Genomic DNA, 26,102 nt, shown 5'->3' with positions numbered 1-26,102 from the left:
CAGATGAAAAAAGCAAAAGTTCGTTAAAAAGATAGGAAAGAAAAGATTAAACTGGATGTCAGGAGAGACTGGAACCCGCTCTTAATCAAAGGGTAGCTAAAGAAAATGGAAGAAAGAGTGAAATAGAAGAGCTGAATAGAAAATTTCAAAGGGCAGCTCAAGAAGACAATGCATCAAATGTGCAAAGATTTAGAGTTAGAAAATTAAAAGGGAAGAACATGCTCCATAAATCTAAATCTGAAAGACCTAAAACTAAATAAATAAATCAAGCCTTGAATTAAATATTGAAAGATTCTGTAGGAAAATCATTGAATGATTCAGAAAGCATCCAAAGGAGATGGGAAGAATACAGTTTTGTACCAAAGGAAGTAGTTGATATTCCACCACTTCAGGTGGTAGTCTATGAATATTAATCAAGGGTTCTGAAGGAAGTAAATTCAAGCCACACTGAAAGCATTAGCCAAAAACAAGCTTCAATTGATGGAATATCAAATGAAATATGTCAACAAGCTGATGAAGGAAATTGATAAGACAGCTGAGATCCATATTTATACCCATTTTAAAAAAGTTGATCCAACTGTATTTCAAACAGCGGCCATGTAGCACAGAGGCAACAAAGCTCACATGGAAGAAGCACACCAGCCAGTGCTATCATGAGGGGTCAAATGAATCATGTATCAGGCATTATCAGAATAAAAAAATCTTACCATAGTTAATGAGGTGGGGGTGCGGAGTGGAGACCCAAAGCCCTTTTGTCCACTGCACACCCCCTTACAGAAGGGTCTCGGGGAGGAGATGATTCTGTCAGGGTGTGATGTTGCAATGATTAAAATAAACTTTCCTTTAGCTCCTAAATGCTTTCTCCCCAGCTACCCTCAATATCATGATCCCAATTCTCCTTTGCAAGTCTGGCTAGACCACAGGATGTACAATGGTACAAATAGGAACTGGAAACACAGATAATCCAAGGAGGATTGGAAAGGGGGAACATTACGAGGATCTGCATGCGACCTCCTCCCTGGGCGACGGACAACAGAAAAGTGGCTGACGGGGGACGTTAGACAGGGCAAGAGATGACAATAATTTAAAAATTATCAAGGGTTCATGAGGGTGGGGGAGGAGGGATGGAGGGGAAATGAGGAACTGGTGTAAGGGGCTTAAGTAGAGAACAAATGTTTTGAGAATGATGAGTGCAATACATGTACAAATGTGCTTTACACAATCGATTCATGTATGGACTGTGGTAAGAGTTGTATGAGCCCCTAATAAAATTAAATAAAATTAAAAAAATATATAGAACAATATCATTGATATGGAAAGTAAGTAAAATTTTGCCAAGGATCACCCAACAACAGTTGCAGCAATATGTTGACATGTAGCTGCCAGAGGCTCTGACCAGATTCAGGAAAGAACCTGGAACATGGGATATCAATGCTGATGTGAGATGGATCTTGGCTGACAGCAGAGAACACCAGAAAACAATACCTGTGTTTTATTGACTATGTCAAAGGATATGACTCTGTATCATAACAAACTATGCATTTGAGAAGAAAGGGAATTCCAGAGCTCTTCATTGTGTTCCTGTGAAGCTTGTACATGAATCAAGAGACAGTTGTGCGAAATGTATAAGGGCACAGTGCAAAATCAGGAATGGTATGTGACAGGGTTGTATCCTCTCACCAAATTTATTTGATGTATATGTTAAGGAAAAAAATAAGAGAGGCTGAATTATATGAAGAAGAATGTGGCATCAGGAATGAAGGAAGACGTATTAGTAATTAAAGTTATACAAATGACACAACCTTGCTTGTTGAAAGTGAGAATTCAAAGCACTCGCCAATGAAGATCACAGATTGCAGCCTTCAATACGGATTACAACTCAATGTAAAGAAGACCAAAACCTTCACAATTGAATTTATAGGTAACATCATGATACATGGGGAAAAGTTTGAAGCTAACGATAATTTTTTCTTGTTTGGACCTACAGTCAATGCTCATGGAAGCAGCAGTAGATCAAAAGATGTGCTGCATTCCATAAATCATCTGCCCAAGACCTCTGTAGAATGTTGACAAGCAAGGATGTTACTTTGAGGACTAAGGTGTACTTGACCATTCCTGGTATTTTCCTTTGCCTTATATATGTGTGAAAATTGGGTATTGAAGGAAGAAGTCTGAAGCTTAATTGATGCATTTGAATTGTGGTTTTTGAGACAAACATGAAAAGTACCGTGCATTTGAGAAGTAGAAACCCGTCTGTCTCAAAAGAAGTTCAGCAGTGTTCCTTAGAGGCAAGGATGGTGAGACTTTTTTTTAACACTTCAGAATACTTTGAATGTATTTTCAGGAGATACCATTCCCTGCAGTAGGACATCATATTTGGTAAAGCCTAGGTCAGTGAAGGAGGTAAATGCCTTCAAGGAGAAGACTAACACTATAGTTCCAACAGTGCGCTTTTGATAGGAACAACTGTAGTTTGGTACTAGACTGGGCAGTGTTTTGTTTTGTTGTGTAAAGGATCATTATGTGTCTGAACTGACTTGATGGCACCTAACAAGAATATAAGGTCGCGGAGTCACAATTGAATCAATGACAAGGAATGTAATACATTATTCATGAAGACCTGGGCTATCATTCAAAAAAGGATGGAATTTTTCTCTTGAAATAGGCGTGTGCAGTAAAAAATAATACTTTTCTGGTAATTTCCAGTTCCTTGTGAGTTCCAAACATTCTTAAGTTACTTTGCAGAACACGTTCTGGTCTCCAGCACACATTTAAAATCAGTTTCTGATTAGCTGTCATTGAAGAATAGTAGTTTAGTGGTTGGCCAGCCACTTGCTCCTCCATCTTTTTAGGTCAAAAGAGAACCTGAGGAGTGCAGTCATTCAATAGAGTGCCTTTTTGAACCAATTTATCTGTCCAGATTCTCATACTGACTCTCCTCTGTCTCAGTGTTATTCCATTGGCTCAGTGTTATTCCATTATAGAGTTGTCTGTAATTTGGCTGGAATTGAATCATGGGCATGAGTTCCATTTCAGACCTGACAGGTAATGAGAGAACCAAAGACAGGAATTCCAACTGCCCCTTTCAGGCCAGTAAACCACTTGCTGCTGTTTTATAAAAATGAATGTGAATAGTGTTCTTCACTTTGCTCCCATTCTGTCTAGACCTTTCAATGTGCTCCTTCACTTTCCTCCTATTTTTCACTTTCCTCCCATTCTATCTAGACCTTTCAGTAGCTAACCATCTACTATTTCTTTTGGTCTTAATCATGGAGACAGATGTTCATGTGGTCCATTAAGACAACTGAATTATCCGTTACATAGAGGTTCAATTTTCTTTATTATCCTTTGTACTGGATAGGGAAAAACCAGTAGTTAGCTCATGAGCGTTTAAGACCCTAGTTCACTACTCACCAAAATAGGATATAGAACATAATCTTTGTGGACTGTGTTGTATTTGTCTTTCTTGTCTTTTAGACCCAGGTACAGCAGTTTTTTCCTCAAGATGTTAGGGTTTTTGTTCCCTCAAGGTGTTTCAAGTTTTTGGAACTTTGCTCTCTTTGTGCTTCCCCACATTCATGAATATATTTGCAATAAAAATAAATACACATATATGAATATTCTCTGCCAAAAACAAATATGCATATATATGTATAGATAGGTATGTTTGTTGGTATTCCCAGATGTTTTCTTCCACACATATTGAGTTTGTATCTCTGCCCATTTAAGTATGAGTGGATAATTATCAATATTGTAGAATTGTATCTGTTTTCCTCTACTGATTTTAACTCTTATAGTTTTCCAAGCATCTTCCCTTCACTTTTTTTGTTACTTCCATCATATTATATATTACCTTTCCCTCACCCAAGTTAAAGTGTATCATTATATAATGTATCATCATAATTCCTTCTATTCTCAGCTCCTAACCATAAAAAAAGTGTTTAATGTGGAAATCTTTTGTAGAGTTTTTGTTTTTGCAATAGTGGTTTCATACAACAATCCCCCTTTTGTGATTGACTGACTTCATTAAGCAAGGTGTACGCAACCCATGCCTATTTTCAGGTACCTCTTCTGTATGTGAAAGTTGAACATTGAATAAGGAAGACTGAGAAAGAATCAACACGTGAAAATTAATGGTGCTGGTGAAGAATATTGAAAGAACAATGGGCTGCTGAAAGAACAATCAAATTTTCCTGGGACAAAGTATAACCAGAATATTCCTTGAAGGAAAGGATGGCTTGACTTTGTCTAAAGTACTTTGAACATGTCTGGAGATAGAAGTACGCGTAGAAGTACATAATGCTTGGCAAACTAGAAGGCCAGCAGAAAATAATGACAACAAATGCTGCAGAGAGTGGAACTAGATTACACTGTTGGTGGGCTTGTAAATACAACCACTATGGGCAGTTTTATGGCAATATTTTAAAAAAACTGGGAATTGAAATCCCTTATAATCTAGAAATACCTTTATTGGTCATATACCCCAAAGAAATAAGAGCTGAAACACTGAGTTTATTACAGCACATTTCACAATAGTAATAAACTGGAAGCAGACTAAATGTCCAGCAGTGGAAGGATGTATAAAGAAACTACGTATGGTAGAGACACCCTATGTATGCCTAAACAGTGATAAAAGCATGAAACAGTGATGACATAGAAGGCCCTGGAAACCATTATGCTGAGTGACCTGTCAGTCACAAAAGGGTAAATGCTACAGTGAGCCCACTTCTAAAGGAGAAATAACAAACAGCCATTAAAGGCAAAGTCCCAAAGAGATAGGAAACCTGATTATTGGTCATCAACTTTACCTCACTTATTACATGCACTGCATAAGAACAACCTCCCCAAAAGAGACCTCACATGGCCAGGGTCATGGCTTTATGAAGGTGGAAGAGGCAGAAGACCATCCACTTGAGGCTATACAGCATTGCGACAATATTGAAACAAATGAACAGATACTCCACAGCAATGATGAGGGAATCCTACTGGCAAATCAAGACCAGGAAAGGGAGCAGCACGTCAGAGGAGGCATTTTTACCCTTGTTGGTGGATAAATGGGGATGGATCAACATTACATTAGTAAGGGATGCTCAACAATAGTTGTAGGATACCCAAAGGGCAAATAAACCCAGTTCTACCCAAATTCAGTGACTCACTCCACACACTATATACTATGATGACTCTAGATTCTGCCCTTACAAGGAATATGGCATCCCCAATAGGCCATACCTAAAGGAGTCAACGTGGAAACCACACGGAATGAGATGAACCTTACATCACTATCCTCTATAGCCCTGGGACTTAAAAATTTAAATTCTCCAATGAGAGAAGAAACAAATGATGGACATGCCAAGAGTGTGTAGTTGGTGGCCATCGGACCTTGGTTAGGATCCCTATCTCAGCGGGCATCTAATGGAAGGGGACCCAGAACCTCCATGTATTTAATATCTTAAGTTCCTGTTACATAAGACATGTAATCATCTCACTAGTAAAGAAAGTTGCAGAAGTGTTTTTCTAGCATGAATTCCCAAGGTCAGTGTAAACTGAGCTCAATCATTTAAAAATGCAATCGATATAAAATAACAACTCATGAATTGTGGGTTATGATTGACCTATACTTATATAAAGTCCTTTTTCTTTGTTTAAAATTTTAAAGTCCTTTTTCTTAAGAATATCTTAGATTTTATACTATTGGATAAATTATTTATTAATGTTATTAATGGAATATCTTCATATTTGACTGATGATTAATAATTCGTACCATAAAATGATGGGAGACCACTGAATTAACCCTAGGACAAGCAGATGGATGCTGAGCTTCCACTTAATTCTAGCTCTAGTCCACGTGGGCTGGCTCAATAACTGAATACATCAAGAGATCACCTGAAAATAAGGGTGCTACTGCAAAGTGTGGTAAAGAAAGCAGATGGTGTCTGGCTATTGAAGGGAATAGTGTCTGTGTTTTAATGTTTGTATTTAAACACGGAGGCATCTAAGAAGCATCTACATGGAAGAAGTATAGCTGCCTGAGTGATCCAAAGATTAAAGATAATGAATTCCAAATATGGGAAATGGAAAGGTATCATATCTTAAAATGTAAACACCAAATTTTTAAAAAGGCATGTGAAGATATGGTAGCCCAAGATCCATTTGCAAAGTATCTATTCACATCAAGCTTATGGTACATCCCTTTTGGCTACAGTCAAGGTACTGAAAGATCAGTCAGAGATTATGGCTAACTTAATTTAAGTAGATGGAACTTTGGTACAATATGTTACTTATTCAGTTTGCTTCCTTTTTGACTTCCCCTGAATATTCTCTGTGTTTAAATATTTTTCTTTTGTTCTAAGACAGAAGTTTTCACTCTAGCTTATTTTAAATTGACTATGGGATTTCCTTTCTTCCTTTTTAAAATCCTGTTTATGTTTTCTATTATTTGTTAGGTGTCCTAGTTTAAGAATCAGAAAAGGTGCATGCATACAGCCAATGACTGATGTAATAGCTTATCATGGGTCTTGGGGAGGATGAAGGGAATTGAACAAATAGGGAATACAGGAAAGGTGATGGTCCACTAGAGCTGATTGTGATGATGAACATACAACTCTTTTTAAGCAACTTAACTATGGTCGTATATGATATATTAAATATATGTATTTATTAAATCAGTTAAACTCTTGAAAAATAAGGAACATGTGAATCATTCATAGAGGGGATACAAAAAAAAGCTCTACTGGACAGAGCTTTCAACTCCTGAATTAGTGCACCCTTGTTCTTTCTGGTCACAGTGAGGTTTCTTATAGAAACTTTCACTCAAGCCTCTTTTTTTGTAATGACCAATTTAAGAGAACAGCATGTTTCCTGCTCCCGAACAATGCCACAGAAACTGTTTTGATGTTGAACACAGTCTAAAAGGACAGCGCTATGGGAAACACTCAAGTGTATGAGTGGTTTGCTCATCTAAAAAAAAGATGCAATGTTGATGACAAACCAGATCTGGATGTCCATTGTGGACATCCGTCAACATCCCAAATAGACGAAAATATCAACTCGTAGTATATTTGGAGTTTGTTTAACCAGGTTAGACTATTAATTAAGGTTTCTATTAAAATATACATGTACACGTTTTTTTAAATGGGTTTGCTCAGTGAATGCAAGAATATCATTTCGGTTTTAAATAATAATACTGAGCATTTTTTCCATGTGTTTGTTAGACATTTATATTTTATTTGTGGTGAACTGTTTGTGTCTTTTGCCTATCTCCTAATGGGTCATTTGTTACTTACTGAATTGTAGAATTCTGTAAATTTTGATAATTAGACTCTTGCCCATTGTGTCATTAGTAAAAATAGCTTCTCATATGTGCACCCTCATATTATTCTTTTGTTGAAGTCTTTTGATGTGATTTATTTTCAGCATGTCCCTTACCATCATCTATTTTGTCTTCCATGATTTTTGCTCCTTAATTTACTTGGTAGTCTACTTATGCTGTGCAGTTTCAGTTTCCTCACTGACCACCTGATAGCTCTGGGGTTTACATTTAGGTCTTAAATCTATCTTTAGTTTGTTTCTGTGTGTGGGCAGAAATATACATGCTTTTCATTCTTCTGCAGATGGAGATCCAGTTTGTCTAACATCGTTTGTTGAAGAGGCCTCCTCTGAAATCTTGCTGCTCCCTTTATTGTCCTTGTTGCATTTGATAGTTTTTTTATCCTTTATTGACTTTTAGCTGATGCATTTACATTGGTATTTTCTGTTCCATTGTTTTGTACTGTGAACCTCTGGTTGTACCCATATCCGGGTTTTTTGTTTCTTTTTTTTACTACAATGGCAAGGTAGAAGGTGTTTAGGTTAGATATTGTGAAGCCTCATTTACTTGAATCTTCCTTTTGAGGAGTTCTTTGAGTATCTTGTGTTTCTTGCCTTTCCATATGATATTGGTCATTAGATTATCCATTTTTAAATAATTTATTTGCAATTTAAAATGGGATTGCATTGTATCTCTACATTGCTTTAGGGATGAATTTATTTTCACAATATTAAGTCTGCCTATTCAAGAGCGTTCAATATTTCCTTTTATGTAGGTTCCCATTAATTTCTTGTAATGTTCCATAGTTTTTCTTTATAGGTCCCTCTCCCCCTCCACACATCCCTTTCATTAGGTTTATTCTTAAGTATTCAATCTTTTGTGTGGTCACTTTGGATGGTATTGTTTTCTTAATATCTTTTCCAGATCTCTTTTTGTAGGAATACAAGAATAGAAAATAGTGAGTTTCACTTCTTCTTTGCCTATTTGTGTTTCTTTGATTTGTTTTTGTTGTCTAAAGTTTCTACAAGACTCCCTAGCCCGATGTTGAATTAGAATGGTGGTAGGTGACATCCTTGTCTGCTGTTTTCAAGAAAATGTTTCTAGGTTTTTGTTTTTTTTTCCGCATTGGGCATGATGTTGCCAGTTGGGTTTCACATATGACTTTTATTATGTTAAAATATTCCCTGTATTCCCATTTTATTTAAATTCAAAAATAAAGTTTTACTTCTCTTGATAACAAATATACATTTAGAAAAATTTAGAAAATATGGAGAAAACAAGAAATTTTTATAACTGGTCCTATGAAACCCATGATTACTTAATATTTTGGTATATTTCTTTATAGCTTTTTTTATTGGGGCTCTTTTGTTACAATCTGTACATCAATTGTATCTGACGTATCAATACATACTATTCATTCTTCTATTTATTTCTTTAATTACTTTTATTGGGGGATCTTATATCTCATCACAATCCACACATTTATCCATTGTGTAATGCACAATTGCACATATGCTGCATCATTATTTTCAAAGCATTCTCTTCCCATTTGAGCCTCCGATATCAGGTCTCTGTTCCTATTTTCTTGAAAATTTTGTTTTAATAAAAAGGTGCTTAGAAGCCTATTCTGCCTCACTTTATGTGAACTTTTGTTTTAATTCTTTGTGTTTATTATGTGGTAGATTACATTGATTGTTTTTCAAATATTTAATCATTAACTGCATCCAGGAATGAATCCTACTTGAGTATGTTGAATAATTTTTTTGGTATGATGTTGGATTCTGTTGACAAGAATTTTGTTAAAGATTATTGCTTTTGTGTTCATGAAGAATATAGAGCTATACTTTTTGGTCTTTGTGGAATCTTTACTTTGTTTGGCAATCAGTTATGCTTGTATTATAGAATGAGTTTGTTGTCATTTTGTATATTCTGAAATAATTTGTGTAGTATTGGTGACAGATCTTCTCTGAATACTTGGTACATTTCCTCTCTAAAACGATCTGTTCCTGGGCATTTTTCTGGTTGGTAGTTTCTTTTTAATTTTCATTATAAATATATAATTTATTTATGTAAAATTTATTATTGGGAGTTAATATGTATATCATTCTACAGTTCAATCATGTCAAGCAGTATTGTCCAGTTGCTGCCATAAACAGTTTTCTAATATTTCTTTTCCTTTCTGGACTCCTTGATGATGTCTCCCTTTTACTCCACTGATCTCACCCATGTACTCTCTCCAAGAAGAATAAAGAAACCCTTATTCTTCTTGCTGTGTCGATAGGTCCCTCAATCCTGGGTTTAATATACTGACAACCAAAAAGACATGTAATACATCTTCAGTTGGGTGACCCTCAATGGCATAACACCTCTGAGATAAACACTTTTATGAACAAACAAAAATACAGAAAATACTGAAAACCTGATCAGGTCCACTGGTATCAGAGGGGGGGATGAACCCCCCAATATTTAACTGTTCAAGTCAGGTTTATTCATTTTATCTTCTATACTCATCTCTCCAGTGCACTCTATTTAGTAACCACTTTACTCTCATCTCTGCATTATGGATAGAAGGAAATCACCAGACCTTACTTTTTTTTATGTAGTTTCCACATATGTATCTTGGGCTCCCAGTGGCATCCATACCCTTCTACAAACTATTTTCTCACAATTTAGGATTTGAAACTAACCCCTCTTTTGACTTTGGATAGTATGATTTACAATCACTGATGTTTGTATGCCTCTTCCATGTAGCTGATACCTCACTTATATGACTGCTTGTTTGAAAATCAGCGTTTAAGACCCCAAATACAATTTCATCTGAGAGCACGATCTAATTTCTTCACCACACTTTGCTATAGCACCTATATTGTCTGTGTGTCCTTCCTGAGGGTAAGGACTGAACAGAACCATGTTCTTAAATTGGAGCTAAGGTTTAGTGTGTACCCCAAACCCATTGGTTGGAAGGTTCCTAATCATCTGCTTTGTGTTTTCTTTTGCCACTTGAGTTTTCAACATCTGTCTGCACCAATTTGAGTGGATGAGGTATTTTTAGGTATCCATTCTAGTTTGTTAAATTTATTTAAGTACATTTTCTATGGGAATGTGTTATTATTCTTACTTCCTTTTTATATGTTGTAATTTAACCTCTTTCCATGTCCTATTCTGGGTCTTAAGGCTGCCACCTCCCTTATCTGCCTATTTTGCAAGTTCTTTCAGAGGACCAACTAGTTGGTATTTTTCCATTTTCCCCCTACATTATTTCTGCTCTGATCCTCAGGATTTCTTTTTTCTTTAAACTATAGTTGACGTGGTTTCTGTTTTCTACTCTTAACCTGGGTTGAGTTGTTGATTTTGAAAATCTCTTCTTTTTTCATGTGTGTAATAATTGATATAAATTTGTCCCTCATTGTGGCTTTTTCTGAGTCAAAAGTTTCATTTGTCTTAAGGAATTTTAAATTTTCCTTCCTGATTTGTTATATTATCCAATCATTTCCCAGTGTTGTGTTTCTATCTCCATATGTTTGTCTGGGAAAGAGAAGGATTAATGTGAAAGATGAAATAACAGTTTAATGTTAAAGAGGAGACAAAAGTATTAATACTTATAATAGAAAAATGTAATACTGAGTAAGTAGCAGACATGCTGTTATAGTGTATGTTTGTTTGGGCGCTAAACTTTGCCCAGGAGCTTTGTCTCTAATGTAGGCAAGAGAGATTTGTCTTTCTTGAAGACTGCATAGGGCCTTTTTGTGGATTCTGGACCTGGGCTTGGAGCACACTGCCTGAGGACCTGTTCAGCAGTTATGTTTAGTATTTGTGGGTAGTGGTTCCTCCTGGTCAGTAACTTGGGGTGACTTTATGTCTTTATATTATTTGGTGCCCTGGAGTTGAGGGGGTTGGTGGAATGTCAGAATATGAAGAAGTTTCTTCGTGTTATCTTATGGTATTTGTATGTGAATGAGATGAGACTTAGTATTCCAAGAGCGAGAGATTTGAAAGAAAGATTCAGGGATGTTTTGGGACTGGACTTTCATTTTGGTGATGGTCTAGGAGAAAGAGGTGAGGGATAAATGGTCCCCCGGGGGGGGGGGGGGGGCGGAAGTCTGCTGCTGTGAACCACAGTGTGTACTAGATACTAATTGAGCTCATAATTGAGAGATGGAGTATTGCTAACTTGTGGATTGATGATGTACATGGGGGGGGGAGTTAAAGTGAAAAAAGGAAAATACTACTCTTTCCCCTTAGTTAGACTTAACAGATGGAGAAGAATGAATTATAAGAGTAATGCACAATTTTGTTTTGGCTGAGTGTTCTGTATTTTTTAATTTAGGTTAGTGATCTTAAAGGTAATGGGCTTCTGGTAGCTCAGGCCTGAAGAGACAGGGTTCACTTTTCTGGGATTGGAGGTCACACTGACAGGTGGGTCTAAATTGCCACCCAGGTGATTTAGGAGGGAGGGGTAAGCAGGTTGTTGGTCTCAGTGGCTTCGGGTGGTCTGTTGGGTTGCTGACTAGGGAGTGGTTTCATGAGACATCTGGGATTCTATCCAGTAACTCATCAAGAGGAACCCACTGGTCCTTGGGATTAACTTTGTTGGGTGGGGGTGGTGCTTCCCTGGCTTGTGCGGAAAGTAAACTTGTTCACTATTTAAGGCCACTCCTAGCTGCTCTGTCGTTACTCTCACAAGGTTCAATATGCTGTGTTTTCCTGGTATTGATAAGGGCTGCATGGGATCAGAAAGAACATCCTCTGCTTGGGCAGAAAGTTGAACCTTTTTGTATTTACATCTGCCCCAGGCTGGTCAAAATAGATCTCAAGTCCTTGTAGCTCTATTGGTCAGGCGAGCTGCAGAGCTCTAGGACCCTTGAAAATTGGGTTAGGCCATGTTGAATAGAGAAACAAACAAATCCTTTAACATTCATGTATTTAAGAGCTTTATATCATGGATTAATTGACTATCAATCCTTGAGCTCTTGTCTATTAGTTCTGCCTTTCAAACCAGAGGAAGACCTCAGTTCTTCAGGATGCATAAAACCCAGATAAAATCTCTGAAGTTAACCAGACATTTTTTCTTCAGAATGAAATATTGGAAATCTACTCCTGAGAGATTTGGGTCATTTCAAACTGTGGCTCTGTCTCGATTACAGTCCTCCATCTGCTGTGATTTTAATAGGAATGGTGGACATTGCAAGACGAGATTATCATTTCAAATTTGTGATTTTTAAATTTCTGCTTCTTTCTCTTTGCTTGTTGCCTTTTGCCTACCTTTTTAGTGTTCAAACAGGGTCCAATAAATATTTCTTACTGCTTTATGTAATGTTTAGGAAGGCACCCATTATTGTCATCTTATCTGTGTATTGAATTTTTCTTAGATTCTTTTCTGAAAATTTATTTTAATGGACAAATAATAATAGTGTCACTGTTGAAACTCAAATATTTAAGTTTAATTTCTCATTTATAATTTTAATATTCATATTAGTCTTAATTAGCATGAATACCATTTCTATTAGTTTATTAATTCATGTGAAGATCACAAGTGGTATTTAGCAATAATGTGGAAAAGAATTAAAAACATTTAAAATTTTATTTTTAATAATCACATTTTTACTTCCCAGAATGCTGAAAACCTGTGCTCCTACAATTCACCTGAAAGTATATATCAAAAATTGAGGCAACTTTGTGAAGATCATATCAAAGCACAAATTCTTCAATTCAAAGAATATCCTTTTTGAAACCCTTTACTTAAATTTTGCTAAACTTTAATAATATGTATTTTTGGGGCGTGAATTATGGCAGGAGGAAAGAGAAGACTTATATTTAATATTTAAATATTTTTATGAGATTAATGTAAAGTTAATATTTTAAAAGGTTTTTCCTTTTGTGTCAGATTTTTTTCCTATATAGTTGTAAATGAAATAACATACTGGAGTAAATGAAATAACATTGGAGCTAGGTTGCCCTTATTACCATTAGATTTAGATTTTCTTAAATGTACCTTCTAGGTCTGGACTAACCAATATCCTTTGCTAAATATGATAATGGTTAGAAGTCACATTTTCTTTCTTCCAGAATATGTGTTAGTTTCAAAATATGTATTTTTCTTAACATTCCCTCATGACTTCTTTGGATAGTGACCTTTTTCTAAACAAAATGGATAAGTGCTGGCAAGATCATGGCAGACAAATGGTAGAGTGTAAAAATTGATCTTTCTTAAGTTGACATACTATTAAAATGTCAGTTTTGTTTACATATTGACATGCTTCTAAACAGTAGAGGTTAAATTTCTTGTTTCTTAGCAGCATTTGATATAGTGACCCTATTTCTAGTTAATGTAATTGTGGTATTCACAATTATGACTTTTAAAGTAAAAACTGGGAAGCTAGTTTTTCATGTGAAAATAATTAGTAATTTTATTAAATCATGATCCTTGCATATGTGAGTTTTTTGTATTTTCTGTAATGAGACAGGGAATAGCTATGAAGGAATATTTGCTATAGTGACATATGGAGGGTTTTCCCCCTTCTCTTTTTAAATTACTTACCATTTTTCCCATTGCTAATACATTATTTATTCTTATCAGAACCTCATGAAAACTGGTTTTATGTAATTGAGTATATTATACATTTTTGGGTAATCAGTGAAATGAATGTATCCTTTCACGTAATCCATTGCAATGTTTGTTACCAATAATACTATTTGAAGCATCCAAGCATTAAATTGGAATTTTGGAGAATGGAATGCACTAGAATGAATGTCAAGACTTTTCTACTTAAAGACCTTTCTTTGAAATAAGTGGTGAGATAGCAAGAGTGAACTTTTCATTCGTGTCAGCATTGGGAGGATCAAAGCTTTGCGGACTACTATTTTCAAAATATTGTATGATTGTACAAAACCATGCAGTGCCATGGTGCTATAATGGCTTACATGATAGGCTGCTAACCACAAAACTGAGAGTTCAATCGCACCATAGGTGCTTTACTCTGGAGAAAGATAAGGCTGTCTACTCCTGTAAATAGTTAAAGTTAAAAACACTAAGAGCTTGCTCTTCCCTATAGGGTTTTCATGAGTCAGAATTGCTCTGTGGCAGTGAGTTTGAGTTTTGTACATAATAGTACCTGGGTAAAGTGACTCTTCAGAAAAAGTGAACTAGAACTACAAGGCTAGTATATTTTTGAATTTTAGTGAGCCAGAAGTACAAGACTAGTGTATTTTGAATTTTAATGAATTTATAAAGTACACCTGGTGGTATAGTAGTTGTGATTCGAAGTTGCTATCATTGTGGTGGATCTCTGAGCCACTCTGTGGGAGAAAGATGAAGCTTCCTAGTCTTTTAAACAATTAAAGTCCTGGAAACCCACAGGGGTGGTTTTACTCTGTCCTGTTGAGTTTCTTCTTTGAGAGAAAGATGAGGTTTTCTAAATAGTTACCTCTTGAAAATCGAAAGGGACAGTTCTATCCTCTTCTATAATATCCATAAGAGTCAGAATTAACTTGATGTCAGTGAGTTTGGTTTTGGTTTTTAATTGTGTTACTATATCAGATTAGAGTGAAAGTCAGTGAGAGTGACCTTACACTTTAGTGTTATCCTTGTGGATAAAAATTACTTTTGTCAATGTTATGTGTTCAAAGTAGGTCTCTTATTTTACCATTTAACAAGTAACATAATTTTTGTTATAGAAGTGGTTTTAGAATTAATTAAAATATCACTAGCAAGATTATTTCCTGAATTTTAATTACTGTAGATAATGGTAAAAAATAGTTAAAATTAGAAGGAAATAACTATGTCAAAATTAGTTCTCTTGGTTCATGTCCTTGATTTAGCAGAATGGTAGCACAAATATCAAAAATAATTGTTTATAAAATTAAGTTTTCATTAGATAGCTGATAATTTAAAAACAATGTTCTTTAATAATGTATTTTTTTCTCCCTTAACAGATCATGATTAGGAACATTTTTCTATTCCTAGATAGAACTTATGTTTTCCAAATTTCAGTGATGCCTTCCATTTGGTAAGGATGGCAATGAGTACTTTAAAATTTTGTATTTAAGTTATGTAATTCTTTTAATATTCTTGGAGTGGATTCGTAGGTTAAGTATTGGGGCTGTTGACTGCAAAGGTAGCAATTCAAAAATACCAACTATTCCATGGGAGAAAGATGAATCTTCCATTCCCATAAAGATTTATAGTATTAGAAACGCAAGGGAGCAGTTCTACTCTGCCACAAGATTAGATTTGAGTAAGAATTTACACAATGACAGTGAGTTTATTAAGAATACTGTAATAAAAACTATTAAGTGTTTAAGTCTGTATATATTTTTAATTCAGTTAAGAACTTAAGGGGAATAAAATAAATGACTAGTATAATGAAATATGTAAAGACTTGGAGTTAGTAAACAAAAGTCAAGAAAATACACAGACTTTCTCAAATTGCAAAGCTGAAAAAATATTTAAGCTTTGAGTTGTGTATTGAAAGATTTTATAGTCAAGGTTCTGAACGATTCAGGAAATATCAAAGGATGATGGAAGATGCAATCGCTGTATCAAGTCAGAATGCCTAACGTTCAGTCATTTCAGGAGGTATCATGGAAAATGTTGATAGTCTGGAGTGAAGAAATTCAAGCTAAAGTGTTAAAGGCACTGCCAATAAGCAAGGCTCCAAGAATGGAGGAAACAGTAGTTGAGAGGTTCAACAAATCTGTGCAGTCCTCAAAGTGCTCATTCATCGATGCCCAGAAACTTAGAAAGGAATGATCTGGCCATCTGACTAGAAGAGAGCCATGTCTGTGCCTACTCAAAGAAAGGTAGTCCAACAGAATGTGGAAATATTAAACAGTCTTATCCAAGTAAAATTTGTCTGAAGATAACTGAAAATGGTTACAACAGAACATTGTCAGAGAAGTATTAGAAATAAAAACTTGACGCAGAGGGCATGTGGAATGAAGCACGTGTCAGTTTAATGTTGTGTGAAAGGAGGGACTTCCAGAAGGTTGTAAGGTAGGCTCAATGCTTTATTGAGCAATCCAAGATACTTAACTGTATGGATCATCACACATTATGGATTATGTGAAAACCATGTTGTAGACCACTAGATTTACATCTCTTAGTGTGCAAACGATAATGTTCATATTAAGTTGAGGCATTCTAAAATTAAAAATTTAGGGAATCTGTATAAGGCAAAGTTAGAAACAAGCTATGCTAAACACTGTTTTATTTCTTAGAGACCTTAACTCTTATAAAGTTGAAACAAATCTTATTGTGTAATGTATAATCTATAATGTACACTATTAATTGATTAGTTGGAAGAAGATGCTTTAAGAAAATAATGGAATACTAAAATTAAAAGATAATGGAATTTTTCATGAACTTTTGAAGCCCCCATTGTTTCTAATTTTATTTCTGATACATTATTTTTCCTAACTCCATAAAAATTCTGTTAACTATAGTTAATGTAAGATACAGAAATGTTAATACTAATTAAAGTTATTATAATTACTAATAAACATAGTTAAATGTTCAGGATTGAAATTTGCCTGCAGCATTTATTTAGATGCTTTTTTGCCTTTTAGGGAGATTGGGCTAGAATTATTTAAAACATACATAATTTGTGATGAGAAGATTCAGAAAAGGACTGTTGATGGCATTCTTCTGTTGATTGAAAAAGAACGAAATGGAGAAATGGTTGACAGGTGTTTGATTCAAAGACTTTTATCTATGCTTTCTGACTTGCAGGTGAGCAATGGCTTAACTCTTAACACATGGTGACGTATTTCTGATCTGTTATTTTAAAGGTTAATTTTAACTGTCATATGTTACTCCTTAGATTTATGAAGAGTCTTTTGAAAGTAAATTTTTAGAAGAAACAAGCAGATTCTATGCAGCAGAGGGGAAAAAGCTCGTAGAAAACAGAGAGGTATTTCAGATGAAGATGACATTATAAACCCTTGCTTAAATTGTGTATAAAGACATGTTTTTTCATATATAATTTAACTACTTTTTTATGCTGCTACTTTTCATGTCTTTTGGGGGGTCAGCTTAGCTATAACCTTGCCAACCTTGTTTGTAGTTTTCGGAACCAGGCTTTGGTTCTCATTAATTTTCTGTCCTGTTTCTCCATTCTCTACTCTGATCCTCACAGCCTCATTAGTCTATTTTCTTGTTATGTTTTGTGTACTTGTTGTTGCTATAAAGTAAAGGATGTTACTGATTTGAGATCTTTATATCATAGGTATAAATTTATATAATAGTTATAAATTGATTTCAAGGAACTGTTTTACTTGGTGGCATTGCCATGATCTTTAATGTGTGTATTTTTGTTTTAATCCATGTTGTTGCATTTTTGTTTTTCCTCTGTGCAGCTGCCTTTGATCCACTAGTTATTTCGGAGTATGGTGTAAATTTCTACTTAATTGTAAATTTCCTCTATCACTGTTTTCCAGTTGCCACTGTGTAGTGTGTGTGTCAGCATATGGCCCATTTCACTCTGGGGTGTGTGTGGGGGGGTGTCAGGGTGTGGGGGTGTGTGGGTGTCCATCCTATTGAATGTTCCTAAGATACTAGAGAAGAATGCTTATTGCCCTGTTGTGTCCTATTTAATTTTTTTCCTCACAATTTTTTAATCTCCTTTTTCCAGCCATTGTGTCATTAATCTGTCTTGATGAGCATCTTCCTCTTTGATGCAGACCCTTTACCTTATTTTTTAAATCTTTTTATTGGGGCTCATAAGGCTCTTATCACAGTCTGTACATACATCAATTGAGCAAAGCATCCTTAAAGATTCGTTGCACTCGTCATTCTCATAATTCACCTTCCACTTGGGTTCCTGGAATCAGCTCAGTTTCCCTTTTTTTCCCCCATTCCCCTCCCTCCCCGATCCGACCCCTGGTCCCTTGATAGTTTATAAATAATTATTATATCTTATCTTACACTCCCCGGCATCTCCCCTCACCCGCCTCCCCATTGCCCATCTCCCAGTGAGGAGGTTCACATAGATCTCCGAGATCGGTTCTCCCTTTCTACACCCCCCTCCCTCCTGGTGTCGCCACTCCCACCGCTGGTGTTGAGGGGTTCGTCTGTCCTAGATTCCCTGTGCCTCCAGATCCCAACTGCACCGCTGTACATCCTCTGGTACAACCAGGTCTGCAAGGCAAGGTAGAATTGGGGTCATGATGATTGGGAGGGGAGGAAGCGTTCAGGAACTAGAGGAAGGTTTTGAGTTTCATTGTTGCTACACTGAACCCTGAGTGGCCCATCTCCTCCACACTACCCCTCTGGAAGGGGTGTCCAGCTGTCTCCAGATGGGCATTGGGTCCCCATCATGCACTCTCCCTCTTTCACGGTGATGTGATTCTCACCACCACCCCACCTTTGTTGTTGGAGATCTGGTCTCCTCTGCCCTTCACGATCGCCTGTGTTGGTTTGCTGCTTCTGTGTTGGCTCGGTTGCTTCTGGGCTAGATGGCTGCTGTTTGCTTTTAAGTCTTTAAGTCCCCAGACACTATATCTCTCAGTAGCTGGGCACCATCAGCCTTCTTCACCACACTTGCTTATGCACACTTTCGTCTTTAATTTTTAATGCTAATTGTTTAAAATGTGAAATCCTGTTATTTGCTTAATGTTTTATTATTGAAAGTTTTGAATATTATATAATGTGTTTATCAATTCACTTCAGTCTTTACTTTGTATATTTAATGATTTTATGTTAGATTTTTAAATTCTATGGCTGTAAATGATGGATTTTACTCCATTTTAAAAATATTTTGCCCTTTTAATGATCAAAAATAGACCAAACATAATGATGTTTCTTTCTAGCATAAAAAGATAAAATCATTCAAGCAAATGATCTTTTTGCCTTTTCTTTTGTTTGCAATTCTTCCACATGAAATCTTCTGACTCTTGGTAAATAATAAAGTTAAATTCTTCTTTTCAGATTCCAGGATGCCTTTACCACATCAACAAGTTCTTAGATGAAGAAATAGACAGAACCTACCTACACATGAATACACAGTAAGAATTGTATATTTACTTAACATTATTTGTATTTAAATGGAATAACAATTTTTAAAGTATCAGAATAAACATTTAAAACTTTCCCTTTCTCCATTCTGTTTAATCAACGATATCTTACTGATAAACAGAAAGATTTTCTTCAGTATTTTTTTCAAATGCTAATGAAACAAAGTAGAGAAATTATGTGTAGGAATTTTGCTATTCAAGCCAGCACGTTTGGTACTAATCAGTTTTTAGTTTAAAGTTGAATACATAAGAAAAAAATTGGTACTTGGTTATAGAAACCTTTGATAACAAAAATATCAAAATATAAAGCTTTTGTTTTATTGAAGAAAATAGCATAGGGAATGTTTATGTTTTCAGATACTTAACTTTGCACAGCTCCTTGATTTCTCTTCTTTATACTGCTCCTTGGTTTTTCTTCTTTGTACTGTTCCTTGATTTTTCTTCTTCCTCCTGTGAAGCACCATCTTTCATTTCCTCCAAGTCAACAGTCACTAACCATCTTTATTTGCCATTTTTTCCTTTGCCTTTCTCCTTTTACAAACTGCAAACTCTGTTGCTTTGGCAGGAAATTCTTCACTTTATTTCCTTATTTTCCTTATAACAAGCTATTGTTTCTTGATATAACATTTGTATACAATTTATATTCACTTGTGAAGGGGAAGTTAGTGTTTCCTTTCTTTAACACTTCTCTAAAAAATTCTGTCGTCTTAGATTTATGCTTCATCAAGCTAGAAATTTTTTCATTTTCAAGGGAGTGAAATAATTATATTTTCAAATGTTCTTTGACTTTTGGAAACAAATAGAAGGCCTAAACGGGCCTTATTAGGCTGTAAGAAATGATGTAAGATTTCCTTACATATTTACCTCTCCTTCAAGTGCAACCACATGAATTAGCCTAATTGGGGGAAAAAATCCCTCACTATACTGTTCTTCACTTTTCTCTAACCCAGTAGTTTTAGTTTAAAAAAATTCCTTCTAATAAATCACAGTAATCTCATTTGTCCTTCCAGAAAATTGAGCAACCTCTGACCCCTTTGCAGTCTCAAAAAATGGTCAAAAGCTTTTGAACTGACCCTTCTACTTTGAAGTTAACTGGTCTAGTACATTTCTTTAGAAGCCTTTGACTTTATTGGATCTTACTTTTGAGACATTCTTAAAAACTAATATAAATACGTTACTGAGACAACTTGTCTATAGCCATGGACAGGTCTCAGAGACATGTTCATATAGATCTTCTTTTAAATAAACCTGGTTATGTGTGAACTAGAATCCTAGTAAAAATATTATGACTTTTTGTTGTATTCATGTCAGGATACATTTTTAAATAAACTAGTATTTTATATTCTTTTTTACAAAAATATGAAAAAGCCCAAACCCATCTCATATTTTCTGACTAAAGGAAGACGTAGAATGTACCCCAGGGTGTCTAAGACTCATCTTTACAAAAAGCAATGCACATTTTTCAACCTCAAGATAGCTGGTCAGATCCATTACTTAACCACCATACCACCAAAGCTCCTAAAAATATAGGTTTGTATTAAATTTTACACAAGTTAAAAATATGTGGAACCTAAAGTAAGGTAAATTTTAAAACATTGATGTTAAGTATTATTTCAATCTTAGGATAAAATAAAAATTTAGATATTGAGTTCTAGTTTCACTATGTTGCTTCCAGAAAAGCTATTTATAACCATAATTGAGAGAGGGCAAAATGTGTCTTAAATTTTTATTTTCCTTAAGATCAAATTGGCAGATTTTATATATTACAAGATATGAGTACAATTTACAGTGTGAAGACAGGTATGATAATAATGCACACGTTAATTAAAATTTTTAATAGCAATTTGAGCCTTTACTATTAAAATATTAGTGATTTATTCTAGAATTTCATTAATTTTTTTTGAACAGGAAACTACTAATTCCTGTTGTAGAAAAGCAGCTTCTTGGTGAACATTTATCAACAGTTCTTCAAAAAGGTAAAAGAAAAACATGTGTATAGCAAATTAACAAATCACAATACCCTGGGACTGATTTAATGATAGACATATATTCACCAACATGCAGTAATTTCTGACTCTTAAGAAACATATATTACATAGAACTAGTCTTCTGGGTCTCTGAGAGTGCAAATTTTTATGTAAGTAAAAAGTCTCCTCTTTCTTCTGTTAAGACATTGGCAGTTTCAGACTATGGACTTTAGGTTAGCAGCCCAACTCTTGACCCAGTTTGTTACCTGGCCTCTGATAGGATTAGGGATCACAGAAATAGAATTTAAGTAAATTCACACAGCATTGGTTAATTTATATTTTACTAGGTTGTCTGTTTATTAAATAGATAATTATTTTAAAAATTCAAATGAGCAAAACTTGATGTTTATATGCAGGCAAATGGATGAATTCTTAAGAAAATATAACATTACAAATACTTATGTGCAAATATCTTCAAGACATATAAATTTAACAATGATGAAGTTGAAAGGACAAATTGATAGCGATATTAAAAAAATAGACTTCAATACCACTTTCAATAAAAGATTCTTAAATATAACAACAAAAGCACAAGCAAACAATTAGATAAAAGGTTAATTGGATTTTTATCAAACTTAAAACTTTTAAACAGTATGAAATTCTTCAAAACAAAGAGTAGATTCATGTACACACAGGTTGAACAGGCATGGGAGAAAGAATGGGAGATTATGGTCAAATATACACATGTGTGATGTATGTGTGTGAGACAGTGGACATTTGTGCAGTAGCATAAACAGCAAATATCTAGGTAAATGGACATAAACAGATGACATATACAGGAAACAAAACAACTACAACTGTGAAAAGATAAAATAGAGAAGTGCAGTATCATCACCCAAAACAAGACCAAAGTCCAATTGTAGAACAAGTGCACATCTGCAAGCTAAGGAAAAAGTTGAAGAAAATTGAAACAAGTTCCACAAAACTAAAACACAACCTTGGAAAGGGTCCCAACTCCAAAATTTGAATAATATATATTTAAAGAGTAGCATTGCTTGTTTTTCAGTTTGTTTTCCTTACTGTGGTGGCTTGTTTGTTGCTGAGATCCTGGAAACTATATCATTAGTATTTCAAATGCCAGCGTGTCACCTATAGTGAATTGGTTCAGTGAAGCTTCCAGACTTAAGACTATGATTTAGATATCAGCCACCCTTTTCGGAGGAAGGAATCACTGAAAAACTTATGCATCAAGGAATCACTGAAAAACTTAAGCATTGTCAGGTACTGAATTCCTCATGAGTATAAACAGAACCTTGCCAGAGTTGGTGCCAGAGGATAGGTCCATGGGGTAAGAGGGCACCTGAAATGTGACTTAGTAGGAACAGCATTCTCTGAATGAAATACACTGTAAGGATATGAATGGAGTAAAGCCTGTGGGATCTTCATTTGCTGATAGGCATGACACAAGGAGAAACAGCTGCAAAAATTTACCAATGAATTTGGAATGTCCAAAGTATGAATCTAGGAAAGTTAAAAGTGGTCAAGATTGAAATGCATAATGATCCATATGTTAGGCATTAGTGAGCTGAAATCTACAGATATTGGCAATTTTGAGTCAGAAAGCATAACACTAACTATGCTAGAAATAACACAATCAAGAATTATGCCATGACTTTCATGATCAGCAAATCCATTATAAAACCAATCATGATTACATTGTTCTCTGAGATAGGATTGTATCTGTAACTTCAAAGATTTCTAGTAAATATAACACTTGAAATTTATACACAACTACAAAAATTAGTGATGATGAAAATGAAGAATTCTATCAGACTTCAGATTGAAATTGTTCAAACAAAATAGATATGCAATGTTAATTATTGGCAATTTGAATGCAAAAATTGGAAACTAACTTTCTTTTCAACAAGAAATGGTGGCTATGCACATGAACTTCTCCAGAAGGAATACACAGAAATTAAAATTAGAACATGTGTGGGAAGACATGATGGAGAAAACAAATCCAAATCAGTGGGCCAATTGAGGAATAAATCATCAATTAACTACTCATATGTAAGTTCAAGATAAATCAGAAAATTAAGACAATGCAATAAAATCCAAATATAACTTTGAGTCTTTCCCTCCTGTATTTCAAAAATGCCTCAAAACCAGATTTGAAACATTTGGATACAAATGACAGAAGACATGATGAACTGTGGCATGACATCAATAACATCATGAAGGAGCAAAAGTTCATTAAAAAGACAGAAGATAAAGAAAAGATCAAAGTGGATGTCAGATGACACTCTGAAATTTGCCCTATTATCTAAAGCTAATAGAAGACAGCTGAATGGATATTTTCACATGGCAACTCAAGAAGATAAAGCCAAATAGGAAATCTGAAATGACCTAGAATTAGAAAGCCCCAAAGAGAGCCTGATCAGCAAATCATATACTGAAAAACTGTAGGCAAAATCCTTTCATTGCAATATTGATCCTAGGGTGAAATGTTGAAAGATGCAGTAGCAAAAGAAGATGGAAAGAATGTACAGTCACTGTAACTAAAAGCAGTAATCGATATTGCAACATTTCAAAAGGTATCATTAGCAAAACCATGATGAAGGAAGAAGGTCAAACTACACTGAAAGCATTAACCAAAAACCATGGCTTCAGGAATTTCTGCAATACTAATTAAAATGTTTCAGAAAGCTGAAGAAGTGCTGAAATCACCAAGTTGTCTGTGCCAGGAAATTTGTAAGACAGTTACTATGCCAACTGGCAGAAAGATATCCATATTTGCAGCCATTCAAAAGAAAGGTAATCCAACTGGATGTTTACACTATAGAACAATATGACTGATATCACACTTGGGTAAATTTTGTTGAAGATCATTCAACAATAGTTTGAACAAGACATTGACAGGGAGCTGCCATAGTTTTAGGCCAGATTCAGAAGAGGACTTATAGCAAGGAATATCCATACTGGTGTCAATGGATCTTGGGTTATAGCAGAGAATATCAGAAACATGTTTACTTGAGTGTTATTGGCTGTTCCAAGGCACTGAAATATGTGTGCCATTACAAAGTACAGGTATACTTCAAAAGAATGCTGACTTGGAACTTGTACATGGATCAAGACACAATTGTGCAAAGGGAACAAGAGGATGCTGCATGGTTTAGAATTAGGAAAGGTGTGTGTCAGGGTTATATTCTCTTACCAACTTTTTTCAATCTGTATGCTGAGAATATCAGAGAAGCAGGATTATATGAAGAAGAATTAAGGATCTGGATTGGAAGAAGACTTACGATCAGAGATGCAAATTACATAACTTTGCTTGCCACAAGTGAGGAGAACTAGAAGCATTTGATGATTAAGATCAAGGATTGCTGCCTTCAGTATGGACTACAAATCCATAAAAAACAAACTTCAAAACTGGCCCAAAAGTGGTAATGGAGAACAGTTTGAATTCTATAATTTTATCTTGTTTGGATCCAGAATCAATGCTCATAGAAGCAGTAGTCAGACTTAAAAAATGAGTTGCATTTGTTAAATCGGCTGAATGAGACTCCTGTATAAAACCCTTTTAGAATATTGAAAAACAAATAGTTTACTTTGAGGGCTAAAGTGAGCCTTACCTAAACCATTGGAATTTTCCTTTACCTCGTGTGTGTGATAGTTGGACTGAATAAAGAAGTGAGAAAAAGAATGGATGCATTTGCCTTAGGTGTTGGAGAAGAATGTTAAAAATGGCATGCTTTGCTAAAAGGACAAACATGTTCTGGAAGAAGCAAAGCCAGAGTACCCCTTAGAGACAATAATGGCTTTTGTAAAACTTCATTTTACGTATGTTAGGTATGTTTTCTGGAGGCATGAGTCCCTTAAAATGACATCATGTTGGGTGAAACAGAGGGACAGTTGAAGTAAAAGCCGGCTCTCAACAAGATGGATTGACACAGTGGCTGCAGCCAGGAGCTCAAACATAGTAAGAATTGCTAGGATGACTCAGAAATGAGCGTTGTTAATTTTATTGTGCCTAAGGTTTCTATGGGTTGGACTGATAAGATGACACCTAAGAACAGCAACATCCTAGTCATTTGTGCAGTGAAATAGACTGGTGTTGGCCATTTTGAATCAGATCACTAAAGGTTTAATATGCTAAGAATGACACAAGAGTAACATCATTACATTCATGTCAATAATAACACTTAAAGATTATCTGGAAGTCTATTACTGTCTGTAATAGGATAACGTCTGCCTGAATACAAGCAAATCCAGTCCATATACTATTATTCCAATTTCTGTTCCAATATCCAAGACTAGTGATGGATAAATTGAAGACTTTTACCAACATCTTCGATCTGAAATTAATCAAACATGCAAGCAACATACTTTGATTATTACTGATCACAATTTTTTTAGGGAAAAAGTTGGGAATTAGGATTACAACTTAATGTAAACAGACCTGAAATCCTCGCAAGTGGACAAATAAGAAGCATCATGATAAATGGAGAAAAGATTGAAATTGTCAGATTTCATTGTGCTTTGATCAGTGTTCATAGAAGTGGTAGTCAAGAGATCAAAAGATGTATTGTACTCGGTAAATGGGTTGTACAAGGTCTCTTGAGAGTGTTGGAAAACAGGGAGGTCAGTAAGTAAGGTGGACCTAACCGAAGCCATGGTATTTTCAGTTGCTCCATATGCATGCTAAATTGGACATTGAATAAGGAAGACCAAAAAATAATCAGTGCATTTGAATTGTGATGATGGTAAAGCATATTGAACATACTATGGTCTGTCAAAAGGACAATCAAATCTGCCTTGAA

General features: G+C 35.1%; 1 protein-coding gene across 1 annotated transcript in view; it reads left to right on the top strand.

Moving 5' to 3' along the window:
- LOC142435541 (cullin-4B-like) overlaps positions 1-26,102 on the top strand; it is a 154,005-nt gene that overhangs the window by 30,602 nt on the left and 97,301 nt on the right. The window contains exons 3-9 of the mRNA XM_075539765.1: positions 12,919-13,024; positions 13,422-13,489; positions 15,239-15,312; positions 16,871-17,033; positions 17,125-17,214; positions 19,230-19,306; positions 21,224-21,291. Of these exons, the coding sequence (XP_075395880.1) occupies positions 12,919-13,024; positions 13,422-13,489; positions 15,239-15,312; positions 16,871-17,033; positions 17,125-17,214; positions 19,230-19,306; positions 21,224-21,291 (646 nt within the window). The remainder of the gene's footprint in view (positions 1-12,918; positions 13,025-13,421; positions 13,490-15,238; positions 15,313-16,870; positions 17,034-17,124; positions 17,215-19,229; positions 19,307-21,223; positions 21,292-26,102) is intronic.

The sequence above is a fragment of the Tenrec ecaudatus genome, chromosome Y (genome assembly GCF_050624435.1).
Source record: "Tenrec ecaudatus isolate mTenEca1 chromosome Y, mTenEca1.hap1, whole genome shotgun sequence".
Classification (NCBI taxonomy): domain Eukaryota; kingdom Metazoa; phylum Chordata; class Mammalia; order Afrosoricida; family Tenrecidae; genus Tenrec; species Tenrec ecaudatus.
This window is presented reverse-complemented; position numbering and strand designations above follow the sequence as displayed.